This window comes from Urocitellus parryii, chromosome 10, assembly GCF_045843805.1.
Source record: "Urocitellus parryii isolate mUroPar1 chromosome 10, mUroPar1.hap1, whole genome shotgun sequence".
NCBI lineage: Eukaryota > Metazoa > Chordata > Mammalia > Rodentia > Sciuridae > Urocitellus > Urocitellus parryii.
In genome coordinates this window covers 95,759,946-95,780,728 of record NC_135540.1, presented here as the reverse complement: position 1 = coordinate 95,780,728, position 20,783 = coordinate 95,759,946, and the positions used below count along the sequence as shown (strand labels likewise).

Sequence of the window (20,783 nt, the reverse complement as noted above, 5' to 3'; positions counted from 1 at the left end):
GAAAGAAAGAAAGAAAGAAAGAAAGAAGAAAGATTGATTTGATAATAGATTCTAACTAATTGTTGGACGTTTTTTATGCAGTCGTCAAAACTGGTAAAATAGATTTTTCAAGGCCAATCCATACAGGAGGTGTACTAAATAAATACATACAGATGAAGCCCAAAACATTTAACATCTTAATCCTGACATAAACCTAAAATAAGACAGTACTTTTTAATCTGGTTTATCACTGGTACTACATATAATTACAAATGACAATATTATTATAATTAAGTGTGTTTATATATTATACAAGTATAGAAATAAAAGAGGAAAGCTAAATAAATTGTTCTAATGCTAAGTATAAATTATGGTCACTGTGTGATATTGAGCAGCTTAATTCTCCCTCACTCCTCACCATAGACTTGGTTTTCCCTATTAACTTATTGACCATCGTAATTTCCAACTCAAATTATTATAAAGGCAATGAAACATGGCATTCCAACAAATTAAATATATATTCCCACCCCCAAATTAAAATTTGCTTTATTCTACATGGAAGAATTATTATGTTTTATTCATTTTATTGTAATACATGACATATGAAACATAGCAAGATTTTCATCTGTATTATATCAACATTTTAGTACCATGAAGAAATATTATTAATCTTATTGCAATAAACAGTATTACCATAATGCCTCCAAATTTGTGTCTTCCACTTTCTTTTATATGGACTACATGACTTAATCATAATTTCTGAATTGCCTAGTGAAATAAATGTGGTATCATTTGGAATTCTTTATGCTAAAATTAGTTTAAACAAAATAGTCTTCCTACTAGGTTTTTGTCCTCACATTTCATGAATATATTTCTTTTGTACTGCTTACTCAAAACTGGTATTTTTTCCCTATGTTAATTTTTAGAAATATTGTTTTTTGTTCAAAAAAACCTGAGAGATTATGATCAGAAAAGATAAATGAAATAGAGGATTTGCCTCACAATTCTTATAAACCATTTTAATTCTAATGTTATTTGAAGAAGAAGAAAAAGAAAACTTAATACTTTTTTTCTGTCCATTACAATGTTTAAAAAATTAATTTATTTGCCATAATTTTTAAATAGTTTAACTAATATTTTGGGGTATTAAATTATATAATAAAATTAAGTGAGTGTTGTTGAATAAAACATAAATAAAATATATCTTTGAGAAAATAAACCATTCTAAACTTTTGAAATAATAAGTACCTTTCATTTAGAAATGAGGGAGTTTCAAATGAGGAAAAAATTATATATCCTTTACTAACTTTATATTCCTAAATGTTCACAGTAATTTTTCAAAATTAAGTTTTTTACTTTCACTTTATTTACCTAAGGAACTAGAGAGTAAAGTTAAGAATTAGTTAACAGAAGATTTCTAGTTCTAATAATGGAAAATCTAAGAAAACTGATAATGTTCCAGTTACAATCACATAGAAATTATATAGAATGAATTTGAGATTCTTTTTGTTATATATATATAATTTTTTTTAAATGCAAGGAAATCACCGAATGATAACTGTAATATGTCTATGAAGGACAATCCTAGAAGTGTCTAGAAAGAGTAGAGAAACAAAGAGCTGAAGCCTGGTGTGCTGCATGCAGAACAGATCCTTGGCTGACCTGCAGGCTGGGTGGGTGAGATGGTCCCTGAGAAACAGGGAGGCTAAAATTTTAATGTCCCAGGATCCAGGAGGAAGGGCCATAGCCTTGTACCAGGTGGGGACCCTTCAGATAGCATGAAACCTTGAGGAGCTGCACACATCCTCTAGAGGATACTGAATAAAACAATCTGTCCACCGGCACCGAAAGAGCACAAAGAGGCTTATGTCCTGGTGACATTTTGATCGGGAAAAGAAATTGTATTCTTCAGGAATTAAAATCAGTGGCCTTTCCTAGGTGAGGTTTTGTGGTATACATTTACACAATCACCTAAAGCCAGAGAGCACTAATCTCAAATATCACAATTCTAGCTGCATGTTACAATCACCTGGGAAGATTTGGAAGAAAAAAAAAAAAAAGGTACTGAAAACCTAGTTTGCACTAGAAAATGGAATCAGAATCTCTTCTGTGTGTCTGGAAAAAAACTATTATTTAAAATGAATGTGTTGTTCTGCAAATGTTGAAAATGAAAGAATTAGATAAAATTTGGTTCCAATCCTACACATCAGTATGAGGAAATGCTAAATCATGTGAGGAACTTCTATGAGCCAATAAGAAAAACATGTGCATTCCCCAAGAGGCAAAATAAATCATCAGTAATTTATGAACCAAGTGATTAGGCATAGGGGCTATTTGCCTTTAATTCTCTACTTTCCTCTGTTTTCCTGTGGTTTGATTTCCCCCTAATTTACTGAATATTTGTTGTTAATGATTATGATAGAACTGCTAGTAAAAATATGATTCTTAAGAAGAAACTAGAAGACATTTAAAAAGATATCAACAGGATCTAAAACTATTAAGTTATATAATTGATCTACAAAATGAAACTTCATTAAGGAATATTTTGAGGAAAAACTATATATTTAAAGCATAACAGTTTTGAAAAAAAAGAATCATGAAAAAATTTGACAAATATTCAAAGGGATAGTACAAATGTTTCCTGTTCTTTACTTCTGTAGCTATCTGGTCCTAATTTATCTGTACTTCAGTTTCCTAATCTGTAAAGAAGAAAACAGTGCTTAGTCCAAGAATCTTTTATATCAGTGCTTCTTAAATCTGAATGTATAAGAAAATTAACAAAGAATCTCAGTAAAATGTAAATTTACTTTCAATGGTTTTGTTTTGTTTTTGTTTTTGTTTTTTGGTGAGAACTAAAATTCTTCATTTCTAAAAAATTCCCAGTGAGGCCATTGCAGCTGGTCCATATACTATTCCCAGGGAGGCCAACAATGCATGCATTTTACATGTATACCTTACATCTCATAGCACTTAACATTTTGCAGAGAAGAAAAATAAGCTGACCAGTTTTGTAATTTGTCCTTGTTCACACATCTAACAAACAGAAAAATGAGATTTGAACTGTCTTTTGCATCACTGTAAGGACAATGCCTTAATTTACCACCTACCCAAAAACTTCCTGATACTTCTCACAAATCCATTATAAGTTCTGAAATCTATTAATGATTTTATTCAAGTATTAGATTCTTCATACGTAGGATATCTAAAGATCTTTGGGAGATCTTAGCCATTAAAGTATTTTTTTTCTGATAATTTTTCTATATAAACTTATTAAAATAAAAGAATATCTAGTGAATCTCATTTTAAACATTTATTTTAAGTGGTATTTTGCAAAAGTATGAGACATTTGAATGTAAAATATGATCAGTAATTCTTCAGCCACATGATCATGATCGAATTCAAATCCATTAATGTTAAAAATTTTCCTTTATAAGGAGCTATTATTATTATTGCAAAGGTGAGACATAGCATTTATCTGATAGATTCATTTTAAACTAAAAATGCATACACACTCAAAACCATGCGCACATCAAAGTTAAAAGTTTGACCAGAACACATTATGGCATGTTTGTCCTTCTATTACATTTATTTGATTGCCGTCTCCCTATTTTTTTTCCACACACCAAGAGATTCAATAGTTAAACCACTGTAGGACCAATTAACCCTTTCTTTCTTTCTTTCTTTCTTTCTTTCTTTCTTTCTTTCTTTCTTTCTTTCTTTCTTTCTTTCTTTCTTTTGTTCTTTCTTTCTTTCTTTCTTTCTTCTGTTCTTTCTTTCTTTCTTTCTTTCTTTCTTTCTTTCTTTCTTTCTTTCTTTCTTTCTTTCTTCTTTCTTTCTTTCCTTCCTCCTCTCTCTCTCTCTCTCTCTCTCCCTCTCTCTTTCTTTCTTTTGTTTTAAAAGACTTTCATACCTTCAATGGGTTTCACGTACAAATAACTAGCCAACAATACCACTCATGAATAAATTGGTTTGTTTCAAGTTTGATATGAATGTATTTGACCACAGATAATTTATTAGACGACTCTATCTTTAAGATAATGTAACATGCATTAGAACAGCCTCACTTAGCCAATAAATTCAGGAATATCATTTCTCTGATTTTGATATAAGAACTTTAGAAATAAAAGAGTAACACAAAATTAATATATTAAAATAGATCTCTACAATGGAAATTCCCTCAGCTGACTACACTGTTCCCTGTAATTTTGGCATTGTTGTTTCCCCATCTTTGTTAAAAATCAGCTCCTTAGAAAAAACTTTTTCTTATGGCCCTACCTAAAATTAGCAAATTCCACCCCAGGTATTAGCACCACTCTTAGAAATTCTCATGAATTGTAACTGGATAAGACTCCATATGCTTTTTTGTATGCATATAGGTCTGAATTCCTAGGATACAGGAATTGTACAGGCAGGATACAATACAATAATAAAGAATAAATAGTAATATTTAAATAAATAGCCAATCTTTCAATGCTAAGTCTCTAGAAAAATATTTATAAAGGAAGTTTTTTAATATTTACATGACTTTTTTCACTCAATGAATAAAACTGTAAAAATATCCTATGATAAATAAATTTCTCAAGAATTAGATAAAACCATTTTATAATAGAAGACAGATATACATGTAAATATATTTTATTTTTAATAGAGTATATAGGAAATAGCTCATTTTTACTGAATAAGTATAATGTGCCAGATACTGTGTTAAGCACTTTTCATTAACTATCTCATGAGATTGCTAAGAGGTAGGTGGAGATGAGGAAAGCAAAGTTTGGGGAGATTCAGAAACTTGCACAGGGATAGGTAGCTGGTGAATTGTAAAGATAGAATATGAGCCCAGGTGTTCTGACTCAAAATGAATGGGCTTAATGAGTATGTTGTCTCTCAAAAGAAATATATTTCTTGCCGTATTGAAGTTAAATCAGTCACATCTCAAAAACAAAGTTTTGGAAAATCTAAAGAAAAATGTAAACTTTTACAAAAGCAACAGTTCATAAACATTTTACTGGCACACATGTTCATTTGGGGTGAGAGAATAATTGGATTAGTAGTTCTCTCAACTAAGAGCAACACTATCCTCAGAGAGTGTTTGGCCATATCTGGAAGTATCTGGGATTCCTAGTAGGTTTACTGGGTAGACATCAAAGAAGCTGTTAAATATCCTACAAGAAATAGGCCACCACCCACTAAAAAGAATATCTGACTTAAATAGAAACCTTTATTTAGGAAGAAAACCAAAATCAAATGCAAAATATCTCTAAAACTTTAATAGAACTAATCCAAAAAGTATGCCAGAAACCTGTCTAAATTGAAAAAAGAAAAAAGGATCATCTATTTTATTATCCTTATGCATAATAGCCACAAATGGATGAAAGGACTTAGTTGTTTAATTGTCTCGGTGGTTTATCTCAGCAGCAGGACACACACAGAAACACACACACACACATACACACACACACACACACACACACACACACACCACCCAATGATACATTGAACTTCCATAATCACCACCCCTTTTTTCAAATTTTGAAATTAACATTAGTTTTCCTTTGTTGCATAAAATAACATACCAAATAGAACCAAAAGTTCAACCTCTTTGATGTTTTTGGTAATATGCCTAATTAAAAATAACTAGGCTCTCCAATGTATAATTACATGAACATCTAATAAACTATATTTCCAGCCAATTTTGCTTCAATCATAAATACGCACCAGAAGTATGAATGATCGACATACTGCTCCCTGCTGTATCTGTACTGTTTCTGAATCAAGGCTCTTTTTTGAGTTGGGTATTTTCACTACATTTTCCTTGCTGTGCAATCATCTCCCAGTTGGACAATTAATAAGTGCTTTTTCTCCACAGCCCTTGACGTGTAACCTCCCTTACCCTGTATTTTAGCATGCACTATATACCTTCTTCACTCTGACTGGTTTTGGCAGTGACCCACAATCTAAATCTCTTTCCTCCATTTGATAAAAGTGAAACTATAATTATCCAGGGCTAATTTCAAATTACTACTTCATTCCACCAGCAACTGATGAAGATTAGTGGTCTTGCCTTGCATCTGAGTAAGTCAGCAACATAATCACAAGAGAACTCAGCAGGCAACATTTGATTCATGTGAACTCAATTACTTCTGTCAAACACATTCATTTCAATAAAAAGCAGAAACTTCCAAAATGAGTTTTTGCTAACCATTTTACACTTAAAAAAAATTTCTTACATGACTCTTAAAGGAAAAACATAGCATGAATTTCACCAGAAATAATAATAGATAACAAGTAGAGAAACACACTTGGGTAAATGGATTTGGAAACATTACTTATTTCTGAAAGTAGAGAGCATTTCAGAGAAATGAATTTGTATACTTAAAATTATTATTGAAAATTTAGGCTATATATTAGTTGCCCCACAAAAATTAATATACACTATATTTTAAGTTAAACCAGAGTATTTTATTATCTCACCTAAACCAGATTATTAAGTAAGGAAGTTGATTTTTCTTAAAGGAAGTTAAATGAAAGGGAGTTGGATAATGATGACAGATTATGAATTTCTAAACTGGCCAAGATGCCTGAATCACTGCTTGGTTGTCATCTGGGTTTAAGTCATATGGTTCAATATTGCCCAATACTCTGTACCCTGAAGAATTAGTCTCTAAAAGTCCTTTGGTCAACTCCCTCATAAGTGTAAGTAAACCAGGTCACATGGGCATGATCTGACAGTGACTACCATGTCATCTCCCAGTACAGATTCAGTAAATGTTAATATATGATAATCATTATAATAGATATATTCAAACTTCAGCTTTTAATATAATTACATCCTTAATTATATTCTAACATATTCTAACATAATTTAGTATCAAAGAAATTGAATAATTAAATGTCATTATGCAATAAGGCCATCCTATAAATATATTTTAATATGTGATATATGAGGCTCTGCAAAATTTACTAAGATTACATCTATAATAATTAATATATAAAGTGTCAAACACATATGGTTTAATACCTAAAAATTGAGATTTTTGGCCTGAGAGTTTTAAGATTAAGAAAGGATCATTTAAAAAGAACTATTTGGGCTGGGGATGTGGCTCAAGCGGTAGCGCGCTCCTCTGGCATGCGTGCGGCTCGGGTTCGATCCTCAGCACCACATACCAACAAAGTTGTTGTGTCCGCTGAGAACTAAAAAATAAATATTAAAAATTCTCTCTCTCTCTCCTCTCTCACTCTCTTTTTTTTTAAAAAAAAGAAATATTTGTAAATTTTCAGTTCAAGCAAAGATACGTTCTGCAGATAAATACAAAGGTAAAATAAAACAACAGAACACAATATTTAGCTGGACACAGTGGTGCACACCTGCATGCCTGAGGAAGGAGGATCACAAGTTCCAGGCCAGCCTCAGCAACTTAGCAAGGCCCCGTCTCAAAATAAAAAATAAAAATGTGCTGGGGATGTGGCTCAGTAGTTAAGTATGCCTGGGTTTAATACCTGGTAGAAAAAAAAATCAATATTTATGAAATGCAGTCTTCTTTTATGCCCTTACACATTTTTCTTTCCTCTCTTTGGATACCCTTTCCCTTCTTCTTGCCTTTTGATTTCTTTCTCACTTGTCAACTCAACCTACACCAACCCTGCCATTAGGAGGTATATAGTGTAATCAAAGTAGGGAAAGTCATTATTTGAAGGGAAAATATATGAGTAAATAACAATGAGATTTGACCTAATTTGAGGAGTCAGGGACTACATCCCAGAAGAAGGCATACTAGACTACAGATCTGAAGGATTAGCATGAATTACTTAGCTGGCATAAATGAGGTTGAAAAATATTCCAGAGGATGAGAACCGGATTCTTTCAAAACAAATAATGAAGGTAAGTAAACTCTCTTTGAGAACTAAGAGGAGCTGATGTAGTTGGGGAGGGGAGGAGAGTCTGCAGAGATAAGAAGAGCAAAACCCATGCAGAGTTTTATGGTGTTATAAAAGTTTGATCTTGAAGGACTCCAAAGAAGTTTGTAAAGTGGTGGGATGTAAATGAGTGTGCAAAACCACAAGATTTGCATTTTTACATAAGTGATATATTCACATTGTTCAAAATCAAAACTACATATAATATCATTCAGTAAACTCAAAAATAAAGTATGCTTAGGGATTTAAGGAAAAAAGGAAATAGAAGCGGATGATTTCAAGAGATAATGGGTTGTTAAATTCTGTAAATACTTTATAATGGTTAATGATTAGGAAAGCGGTGTCAGAAAGATCTCTAGTTTTTTTTTTTTTAATCAAGAATAATTTCCAAACATCAACTTCCCATTTTAAGATTTGAGGATAGGGTATTAAGAACATAGAATAACTGACAATAATAATGGCATTTTATATCACACCCATCAACACACATATTTACATTTACATACATACATTATGTATAGATATAAAATGCCTCAAGAATATCTGTGATTTCTGAAATCACCAAAGCAAACTTGAAAATTTTGTTTATTCATTCAATGAGTTAGTCATTCAAAAAGAGAAATTATTTATAGAACATTCAAAATTCTTCCTAAACAATGGAACAGATTAGAACACACAGAGTCATAACCACATAAATACAGTTATCTCATACTAGACAAAGGCACCCAAAACATACATTACAGAAAAGATAGCTTCTTTGACAAATGGTGCTGGAAAAACTGGAAATCCATATGTACTATAATGAAACTGAATCCCTATCATACTGCACAGAACTCAACTCAAAATGGATCAAAGGCCTAGGTATTAGACTAGAAACTGCACCAAATAAAAGAAAATGTAGGCCCAACTTCCCACCATGTGGGCTTAGGAACCAAATTCCTCAACAAGACTTGTAAAGCACAAGAAGTAAAATAAAAAATCAATAAATAGAGTGAAATCAAACTAAAAAGCTTCTTCACAGCAAAGGAAACAATCAAGAGTGTGAACAGAGATCCTACAGAATGAGAGAAATATCTTTGCCATCTGCACCTCAGATAAAGCATTAATTTCCAGGATATACAAAGAACTAAAAAAGCTTAACACCAATGTTGAGGGCCACAGCCCGACTCAGCTGTGGCCCTTAATACACCAATAAATAAATAGATAATCAATAAAAGGGCAAAGGAACTAAACTGACACTTTTCAAAAGAAAAAATACAAATGGTCAACAATTTTTTTTTTAATGTTCGACATCCCTAGCAATTAGAGAAATGCAAATTAAAACTACACTGAGATTTTACCTCACTCCACTCAGAATGACAGTTATCAAGAATACAAGTAACAATAAATATTGGCAAGAATGTGGTGAAAAAGGTACACTCATTCATTGCTGGTGGTACTGCAAATTGGTACAACTACTGTGGAAAGTGGTGTGGAGATTCCTCAAATAACTAGAAAGGAAAACACCAAGTTATGCCACTCTATAGTATATGGAGTTAAAATAGTATACCACAGTGATGTAGCCACATAAATATTTATAGCAGCATAATTCACAATAGCTAAGCTATGGAACCAATTTAGGAATCCTTCAACAGATTAGTGGATAAAGAAAACATGGTTTATAGACAATGGAATATTACTCAGCCATAAGAAAGAATTAATTTATAACATTTTCCAGTAAATGGATGGATCTGAAGACTACCATACTAAGTGAAATAAACTAATCCCCAAAACCAAAGGTAGAATGTTCTCTCTGATATGTGGAAGCTAACCCAGAAGAAGGAGGGGAGAATAGAAGTTCAGTGAATTAGACAAAAGGGATGAAGGAAAGAGAGGGGATAGGAATTGGAAAGACAGTGAAATGAATCTGACATAACTTCTCTTAGGTACCTATATTAATATACAACAGGGTATCTCAACATTGTGTTTATCCACAAGACTGGGATCCTAATGAGAATAAGATATATTCTATGTTTGTATAATCATGTCAAAATAGACACTACTCTCATGTATAACTGAAAAGAAGAATTAAAAAAAATCTTCCTAGAATGGAATTGTACATCATTTGTACATTGTAAAACACCATAAAGCATTATTCATATACACCACACAGTATAGAACAGTCTCTGACTGTTGTAGTATATAGATCACTTACACTTGGCCCCTGAAGCCTTTGTTCCTACTAGGATAGTAGGGTAGGGAGCTAAATGCAGGGATTAAAAGAGAGTCTGCTTCATGAAGATTTCTATAGTGCAACCTCTGCAGCTCACCTCCCCATCTCCTCTGTCTCTCTGGCCTGATTCAATTATTAGTAGTATGAGGAGAGAAAGAAGAAGTGTGTTAAATGCTTCCACTAAGAAACATACTGTCAGAGATACTAGTCCCTCAAGATATTTCATAAGTACCAGGAGAATGCTTAATCCCATCAATAATCAAAATTTATCCTCTAAAAATGTAGAGGCCTCTTATAGCCTCTGCCAAGCAGATATGAAGATAAAGCTCAGTGTGGTTTGATCTTAAGCCACCATATATTCTCTAAAATAATGTAATCAATCAAGTATCCCATGCTGCTTTAAAAGACTAATAAACAAAATTTTACACTTAACCAGTAAGACATATTTATAATATGTTAGGCTATAATATAGTCAAGAGATTAAATTTAACTCCTGCTTCTGATTCTACAATTACCTATGACCTCATTGTGAACCAGTAAAACTGCTCAAAACAAAAAGTTAAGAGAATGTTAATCAGAACTTTGCTTGAAATCCAGTTCTGAACAAACTATGATTCATTTCCCTAACCAACATATAAATATTTCAAAAACATAATTTTGAATTAACAAAACTTTTAGGTGTCCATGTGTATGTAGGTACAAATTAAGTGTGGCTAGTTACAACTTACACAGAAAAACAACCATAGAATTAATTGTAGATAATATTGTAAAGAATACAAAATAAGAAATTTAAGTATATGCAATGTGTTGCTAAATTGAATGAATTAACCAAAGTCATTATGACTTCCAGATAATATCCCTAGTTTATTTCCTGGATGTCTACTCATCTACAGGCTGGCCTGAGCAAACTTACAAGTTTGATACACATAATGCGTACAGTGAACTTAGGAAATAAAAATGCACCTGAAGCGACCGGAAGGGACTGAGGGACTGCTCAGCATTTGGTTTTCTTCTTAGTTAATAAACATGAACTCCCATTACTTAGTTAGCATGCACACATCATGGTGAAAACAAGTTCAAGTTCATTAGGACAAATACTATTTAAAGGAAAAAATGTTTGTTTTTCCCTCTAAGATTCCCCCAATGTCTTCACTTTGACATAAAGTACTATCCTGTTCCAAAAAGCCGTTCATAAATATCCAAGTTTGAAAGGGCAACTTACCACACTGCAGGCAAAATGGAAGCATTTTCAAATGAACAGGGAAGCATGCATGATCAAGTTTCAATTTAAAAGAAAAATTAAGACAGGAAAAAATCTCCGAGTGCAAATTGCTTCGAAATGACCTTTTGTATGTATTGGCTTTATCTCCAAACAGTTATTTTCATGGGGCATTGCTTATTATGCATTTAAAATTGATCTGTAAATTTTAAAAAGCAAGCATGTAATAGCAACCATATGTAAACAACATACTAACCCAAGTCCTGTCCGTTTACAAATGTTTTGCTGTGAAACTCATATGGCTGAACTTATTTTTGAAGACACTTTAAAAGGCAGTTTAAAGCATACCAAAACAAGCCTCCTGTAAGATTTTGCATTTGACTTTCAATCAGCAAGTAAAGTATGGAAAGAAAACAGCAACATCAGATCATAATCATACCATGAAAGTTACTAATCTCTTGGCTTGTGTTGTTCAAAAGTAAAACTTCTGAAAGCAAAGCAAATATGAAATATTGCACAGCCAGTCAGACACTGAGTATTAATTATGTATATCCAATAAAATATTACATTAAATCTTTCATTGTTGCCAGGAATTTTAAAATTCAGAGAAGAGAGAAATCAAACTTGAAGAGTAAGAATCTCCATAAATTAGCAAAGTAAAAGGTCACTTGCTCATAATCATTGGAGGAAATACATATACATGATCCAACTGAAGCAGAAAGCCCCTGTAGATCCACAGGCAACTCTTACCTTGACAGGTACCATTTTTCTCTTCATATCCTTCCTTGCACATGCATTTCCCAATGGGCACCAGCCACTCCCCTTCAGCACTGCAGTGCATTTTGGGAGGTTCATCTGTCACAGAATGGTTGACGCAGGAGCCTGACACCTCAAGCAACTGTGAAGAATCTGCTCCAGTGATGGTGTCAGGGAAGACAGCCAAGTGCCGTATCACAGAGGGGCATTTTTTATAGTATACACGCACAGAAACCAGAGCAATGCAAGCACCAACATCTTGGAAAGCAAGATAAAATCCCTTTTTGCTTAGAGGTCCTACATCTCTGACCTCTGTATTCAGTTTCATGACACGGTCACCAAGATCAAGTTCCGTAAAGCTCTCATCAGCAGCAATGGTATCGATTTTGATGTACTGGTTTTCCTTGATGTTTCTTCCATTCTCATCATCTGACTCAAAATAATACATGTTAAAAGTTTCCTTACAGGTTCCCAGTCCTCCAGGAAGACTGTTACAGTCTCGCAGAGTGAACTTGAGTTCTATGAAGATTCTGGAAGCACCTTCATTGGAGATCCAACTGGTCAAAAGCCAGTTATTCTGATTCTGTTCCATAACTTTGCATACTTGGTATGTGTGGATAGGGGCATAATTTTCATCAACTTCACCAATCTCTTCCCACTGCACAATAAAAAAGAGATAAAGAAATTTTTGAAATAGAAAACAAACAGGGAAAATAGAAAAAAAATCATGAAAGAAAATTCATTCATGTATAGAAATCTCCATAAACTCCATATATAGTATTGAGAGAAAGAGCCCTACAAATTTGGGAGAAGAAATTAACAAGAAATTTTATTCTTTTTTTTTTTGGTGCTGGGGATTGAACTTAGTGTCACCATGAAACTATGCACTCCACCACTGAGCAACACCCTTAGCCCCTCCTTTTTTAAATTAAAGAAATTAAGAAATTATAAGCTCTTTGGATTTACTCAAAGATGAACAAATATTAATGATATGTTCCAATATCTTTTGGGGAGGAGGCATGTACTTCAGAGTAAAAGTAAAATAAAATGAATGTAGTCAAGGTAAATAAGAAGCAAAGCAGAGAAAGTATATATTTTTGGAAGAACGGTAGTACATAAACAAATAGGATAGATGCTATGATTTGGATAATATTTCCAAAAGATTCACATGCTAAAGGCTTTGTCCTCATCCCATGAAGCTATTGAAAGGTGGTAGAATCTTTAAAAGGTTTGCCATAGTAGGAAGTCTGTAAGTCATTGGGGACATGTCCGCAAAGGGATATTAGGTCCTTGTTCCCCTCCTGTTCCTCCAGTTTGTTATCTGTCCATGAGGAAAGTGGTATTGCTCTGTTACAAACTCCTGCTATAATTAGCTGCCTCATCATAGGTCAAAAAACAATGGGTCAACTGATCATAGACTGGAACCTTGAAAACTGTGAGCCAAAATATACCCTTTATATTTATAATTTAATTAAACAAAGGTTTGTTATAGTAACAGAAAGGTAACACAAAAGATAAAGTTTGAGAGGGAAAAAATGTCTAATTTTAAAAAGTAAAACGAGAAAAGAACAGCAAATGTGAAAAAGAACGTGAAAAATGTAACATGAAAAGTCACTTATTTAATTCTGTCACATGACAAATAGTACATTGATGTAATATAATTTGAAAAAAAATACATTCGTTTAAAATTAATAGTAGATCTTTATTTCATTGAACCTAGCAACTCAGAACTTTTTCACTAACTGGATAGCTAAATATGTATTCATGAATTTATCCACAAATATAGACACAGATACAAAATAGAAATTACAGGATTATAATATGCACAGTCTTGTCATTTTGAACATTAACTGACTTGCTATATCCTGTGAATGGATTAATTCATTCTGATCAATGCATTACTTTATGAATAGTTACTTTAAGATTCTGAAAATGTACAGGATGTAAAAGTAATTGAGTATGTTTTATATAGCTTTCAAAATATGATCAGTTCAAAGAATAGTTATACACCTATTATTTCCTGATAAAGTACCCCAGTTTTGAGAATCTCAATGTACAATGAGCACTTCCAGAACAGTATTAGCACCAAAGTTTTATTCCTGATAGATATCATGATAGCCTAAAACTTTTCTTTAAGCCTTATAGAATGTATATTCACAAAACTATATATGATTTTATTTTAAATCATTAAAAAGTCACTGAAACAGAGAGAAAAGAACCCACACTAACTTCCAATAAGTTAAGAATGTGTGATTTTGAACACTGACTATTTTAGATAAATTTTATGAGACATTTTTTAGACTTCATATTAAGTGTAGCATTATTTCTTCATTCTGTCCAACTTGGCAAAGATGGGCAAAATGTGAAAGCACAAAGGGTGCAAATAAATCTCATACCTCAGATGGCCCTTCTCAAAATTCTAGCTGTCATCAGGCAGACATAAGTAAAAGGTGCTAATGAGATAAAACTGCTGAGTTCCTTAAATTCACAAGAGAGAGACAACAAGATTTTATCTTGCCTAACAAGTTTCACATTCTGCTGTTATGAGAAGCATTGGTTCTTTCATTTAATCTTATTTTTGACTTCTCTCATAATGTATATAAACTCTACTTAGCCTCTGGTTTTCTAAACCAACCTTCTGTCTTACCACTATATCATTAAACCATTCACAAATGATTGAAGTATATATCTCTACAGTAGAAATCATTCCTGTATGTAACAATTAATATTTCTTGCAAATGAGAACCTCAACTAACCAAATGAAAACTGAAAATTATCCATCTACCATGACAAATTAAATACATGGTCTTTAGTTTAACAAAAGGAAAATAGCATTAAAGCTCTTCTCTTTAAGAAAAAAAAACCCAAAATGTTACACTATTACTTTTTAAATATTTATTTTATGTTATGATAGTCATCCAAAACAAAATACAAATGGATTTTAAATTGTTCACCTTAAATCACTTACAGAAGACCTATTTCAGCATCATATATTCCAGTAGATCATTGTAGCAAATAAAAGCAAGCAAAAAAGCAGCAGATTCCAAGACTACAAGCCAAGCAATTCAGTCTTTATGTGTACGAAGCCCACGGTAGCACAAATATTATTAAATATGCAAGCCAAGCAGCACTTGACAAGACAGCTTAATAGTTACTGCTTCAGGTGATAATTTCAAAGTATGTGCATAAGCATTTTGTTCCTCTGAATATTCTCAATTAAGGAGAGAAAAACTGTAATTTTCTTCAAATTTAAAAATCTGTTGTGGTGAGATTTTATTTATTTTTTCTTCTCAAGCATTCAAAATACAAATGAAGGCTCACATTTTATATTTCTCATTAACAAACAGGAAGACTTTAATTTAAATAATTGTGGCAATAAGCTATTCAAAGAATCAAACAGATAATATATACATTTTCTAAATATGCCCTCCTTTAAACAAATACATTAAGAAATGGACAAAATTATTTCCGTTATTATAGATTATCTAAATAAAAATGTGGAATTCCTCTGTAGTTTCTTTCTTTTTTATATTAAGAGGTCATCTTACTCTCCTCAGCTAAAATCAGCCATGAGAAAGAAAGGTTTGGGGGGGTGGGGCAGTGGAAAGAAAATAACACTCACTAAGGAATATGAATATAGTAGGCCAATTTCTATATACTTTAAAATGTCGTGACAAGGAGGTTACAGAATTTAATGAAGGACACAGATAGAAAACAATGTTTTTCTGTTCAATTTTGTTGCCTTTCCAAATATTCCATGGTGTAATAAAATATTTGCTAATCCCTTGGTTACTGATTAACGTGGGTACTAGGGAAGCACATATCACCGAATGCAATAAGGAGCAATAGCTCTGCTCTCTAGCTCTGGCAGCTCTCATCCTTTGAGCCCATGCTTCTTATATTTTTTTTTCCTCATTTCCTATATTCTGCACTTTTTTCTCCTTATTTCCTATACTCTACCTTAAAATTTAGAAAACTGATTACAACTTTGGTTGACTTGGCTTTTCTTCAACTCAGTTGCATTCCAAACACATGCCTGGTCAGGCTACCCATGTAAGCCTCATTCATCAGAAAAGTGGGGAAGGGACTTATTGTCATATGTGTATCATGGAATTACCATCTTCCTACCCAAACCATTAAGAAGTAATTGCTCCCTGTCTGCCTTTCACTGACCTTTTAGATTTCTTGCCTAAAAAGAAACCTCAATTTCTCGATTCACTTCATTAATTGTTACCACACACTGTTAAAACTAAATATCCACTTTTTCAGTCATCATGTAACCATAAAAATCTTTCTGCCTTTCTTTATATATCTTAACACCCAGAAACCTATATGCAACTGGACATGCATGATGGTCTTATTATAAACTGCAGCTCAGGGTCTGACACTACAGAACACAGAGGAGGGTGCTCAAGAGATATTTTGTATTGAATGAACTCATGCCAAAAATGCATGCATTCCCCTTAGTCCAGAAATCTAGTTCATTTTAAATTTCAAATAATTCAAACATGGCAAATAAACGATTATATGGATGGCATTCTATTAAAAAGAACAGACTTTCTTCTCTGTAACTTTTCTAAACTTTATCAATTCAAATTAGAAAGTTTATGAATTCAGATTTTTTGAAAGTTCTTTTTCAGTAGTTTTTTATTACAAATCTTTAAGCATTTATTTAAATATATTTTCTGAAACCAATTATTCATATAATTATTATGAGTTTAGTCTGGCATATTAGCCTGTAAAACTATCTTCATTATCATTACATCTTACCAATTATAATTTATAGCTTAAATTAGATATTGTATTCTTGAAAATGTTTTCAGAGTACACATTTTTATTTTGTCACTGATTAGCCTTCTACACTATTCTGTACAAATTAAAATCTCAGAAGATAGTACATCATAGAGTAGCACTGTACCTAAACTCTTGTTTGAGTGAAATTGTCAAATGATATTAAGACAATCTTAGTGGGTTTTGTGGGGGGTTTTTTGGCAGAGTGATGTAAAAACTTGGCAAAGAATCATTGTCTTCAGCATTTCTCTGACATGAGAAAAACACAACTTTCTAGGAAGACCTTGTTTATTGCTTAAGGACTTCTTTTTTCATTATCCTTTAATATCACAATATTTTATATAATGCCTTTTAAAATGCTCTAAAACAAAATAAGTGATATGCCTCAAATTTTATTCAAAATGTTTTAGATATAACTTATTATATTCAGTGTATGTATCCATGTTGTATTACAGTATGTTTCACTAACTTCATAGAAGATATCCCCATCTTAAGCTACTAGTACATTGATGTTTGAAAAAAGCAATACTGCTTTCATGATCTTAGAAAGTTCCCAAGAACAGTTTGATATGCATTAAAATTTTGAAGTCTGGCATTTTACCCATTTTAACCAAGAACAAAGCACTCTAATTCCTATCTCAAAATATATTTACCTAAATGTAGACTTTATGGAAGTTTTCTGCTACTGCAGAAATAAGATGAAATTTTATATATAAAATTAAAAACTTCAAAGAGTGAGAGTATTTTATTTTTATAATTGTGTAGTTAACTGTACTACACAATTTCAATACAGATTTCAGCTTTATTTTTTCCTATTTTTTATTTTGCTAAATTCCTTAAAATTGAGAAAAATGTGTTTATTTGGACCTGAATACATTTCTTATTTTCATTCTTTCCCATACACATGATAAATAATAACTAATATCCTTACCTATAATATTTTATAAATATTATCTTTTATAAAACTTTTAACATTTTATAATATTTTATCTCTGACAAAAAAGTCACATTTTACCTAAAATCACATTTTTCCTTCTTGTTGGATATTCTAATGATTTCATTTGTCTGCTTGTTCTACAGAATTCTGTTCCTCCCTAGTACATTCAATGTAGGATATTTTCTCTGAGAGAAACTAGATCAGAAAAATTCAAAGGATAAGTGACTTGGAAACATGCTTAGTGGCAGAATAAGGTGAGGTATCCAACTATTGGTAGAAAGGTATTTTTTTTGTGTGTGCATGTGTGCATGTATGTGTATTGGCTATTATTATGTTAAGGTGTTACAATCAACTAAAAACCAATTTATCATTAGGAAGATACAACATATTACTAAAAACAGTGTATGCTGGGTAAAATTTTCAGTCCCTAGTCAGTGCAACTTTCTTTTCAGTGACTGTCCAAATGCTCAAACAATGAGGAGCCAATAAAAGAGAACAAGTTCTCGTGTCCTTGTGTCAACATGCTTTTTGTTGTCATTCAAAGGTGATCCTGTAATATGTGCAAAGCTCAAACTTAAGAGAGTACTGGAATAATAGTTTGGAGATTCAGGCATGTTTAAATCAATTTTCCCATGACACTGTGTGAATGACATAATTATATAAAACATGACCACTTCATTTTGCAGATGAATAAACTGAGACCTCGAGCAACTTACATACCAATTAATGTCTACAATTAGAACACTGATGATAATTAATGTTTTTTCTTTTATAAAGGCTAAAACTATAATGCATAATATATAGGGGCACAAGATATCATTCTGACCAACCAAAAGAGGAAATATTTCATTACCTAATGGTGTAAGTATTTCAAAAGATAAATTTGTTACAAAAGATAAATATGTTGACATTTATTGTAGAATTTTAATGTCATTTCTTCCTTGTTTAGTTTTCAGACTTCTGGATCAAGACCAGAAACAGTCCATTGGGCAACAGAAGAATCTCTGATTTTATGTATAAACCCAAGGAAAAAAATTATATAAAAATATAAAATATGTAACAGAGTTTCTGTTTTACAAATTCAATCTCTTTAGTAGCTATGGTTCTGTAGTAAAACAAACATGACAAAATGTATCAACTTCCAGCAGAAATCATTTGAATTGAAATCTGGTTACATTTCCTCAATAATACATTAGTGGGAAAAAAGAAAAAACTTGCATCAAGTAGGAATTTGAGTTGTTTAAAACATCTTTAAAATTCATGAGTATGATGTGGCAATACTGCTAGAAATGACTCAATTAATTTTCTGTGTATGAAATAAAACTGAAGTTGATTACTTTATTGCCCATGGAATAGTACAGATATTTATGAGCTCAAATTCAATTCATGATACAAATAAAATTACTTGAAAAAGGCAGATTCAGACTTTCAAGTTCCTATGAATATTTTCAAAGGGAAATTCATAACCAATTGAGCATCTATATACAATACTAAGTCTGAAAGACTAAGAGGAGAGTTTCTTCCTGGGAGAAAAAAAAATCAGACTTTTCTCCAACATTGCAGTTACTGATATGTTTTCAATAAAATGAATCACTTCTTATGTAATTTACTCTTCAACAAATTTATCCAAGGTCACAAGAAATGAATTGGAGGTTGGAAACCTCAAAAAGTATCACATTAGATAAAACATGTACAACTAGAGAACTTTATTATTTAATCAAAGATTATATCTTTTTTTTTTTTTTTTTTTGGTGCAGAGGGGTATGAGGGATTGAACTCAGGGGCACTCAACTACTGAACCATATTCCTAGCCCTATTTTGTATCTTATTTAGAGACAGGATCTCACTGAGTTGCTTAGCACCTCAACTTTGCTGAGGCAGGCTTTGAACTCGTGATCCTCTTTTCTCAGCTTCCAAAGCTGCTGGAATTACAGAAAAAAAGTATATTTTACTTAAATAGTGTGATGAAGGTAATCTAAAAGCCAAAAGAGAAAATATACACATCAAAAGTATGATTATATTTACTTTATTCTACTTTTCATTAAAAAGGGAGAGATTAATAGTTTCAAATAGATAAAATGAAAGAGTTTGTCATGAATATTTCAAGGTTTAAAATCTGGCATTCTTCCTTAAGATTTGACTAATGAAAACAAATTCAAACTTATCACCAAGTCAATAATAATTCTAAAAGACAGAATGAGCTAAGTGGGCAGGCATGCCTGAAATTAACAAATTAATAAACTTAATAAAATTTTAAACGATCTAATTAGTGTTTGATCAAAAACCAGCCAAATTACCTACAATACATATGATCTAATTTCTCAATGATTTTGTGCCATGAGTTGTATTTTTACAAGAAGCACTAAAATCAAATAAATTTGTAGAATTCTGCTTTAGTTTAGTTCATCATAGCACCACTGCATATCCATATACCTCCTTGCATAAGCTATAGCAGCTTCCCCCCCCGGGATTTACATCAAGTTAAACCAAAGAAGGTCAGTTCAACATTTGATATCATGCAGGACTCAGATAATATAAATAATCATTTGTATATTATAACAACAGCTTACATACTCAGTTAGCTATAACTTTCTCTTTTTTAATTTTTTCTTTTTAGTTGTAGATGGACACAACACCTTTATTGTATTTGTATTTGTTTTATTTTTTAACATGGTGCCGGGGATCAAACCCAGTGCCTTACACATGCTAGGCAAGTGCTCTGCCACTGAGCCACAACCCCAGCCCTTAGCTATATCTTTCTATAAAATGATTGTGATCTCAATTTTATATACATACTTAAGGGAGCATACATATGTATCATGGAGATTTTAAGAAGAGTCTAATATTTTTCTCATGTTTCACAATTTCACATGAACACACACATAATACATACTCACTCACACATTATAAAGAATTCCTTCTTCACAGTCATTGTAAAATACTGAAGATTGTCCTCTTAGTATTATTTCAACGTG

At 32.1% G+C, this 20,783-nt stretch overlaps 1 protein-coding gene across 11 annotated transcripts in view; it reads right to left on the bottom strand.

Annotated features, from left to right (window-relative positions):
- Positions 1-20,783, bottom strand: part of Epha5 (EPH receptor A5) — a 322,596-nt gene that overhangs the window by 241,306 nt on the left and 60,507 nt on the right. For all 11 annotated transcript variants that reach the window (XM_026395020.2, XM_026395022.2, XM_026395021.2 and 8 more), the window contains exon 3: positions 12,075-12,738. In XM_026395020.2, coding sequence (XP_026250805.1) covers positions 12,075-12,738 — 664 coding nt within the window. The remainder of the gene's footprint in view (positions 1-12,074; positions 12,739-20,783) is intronic.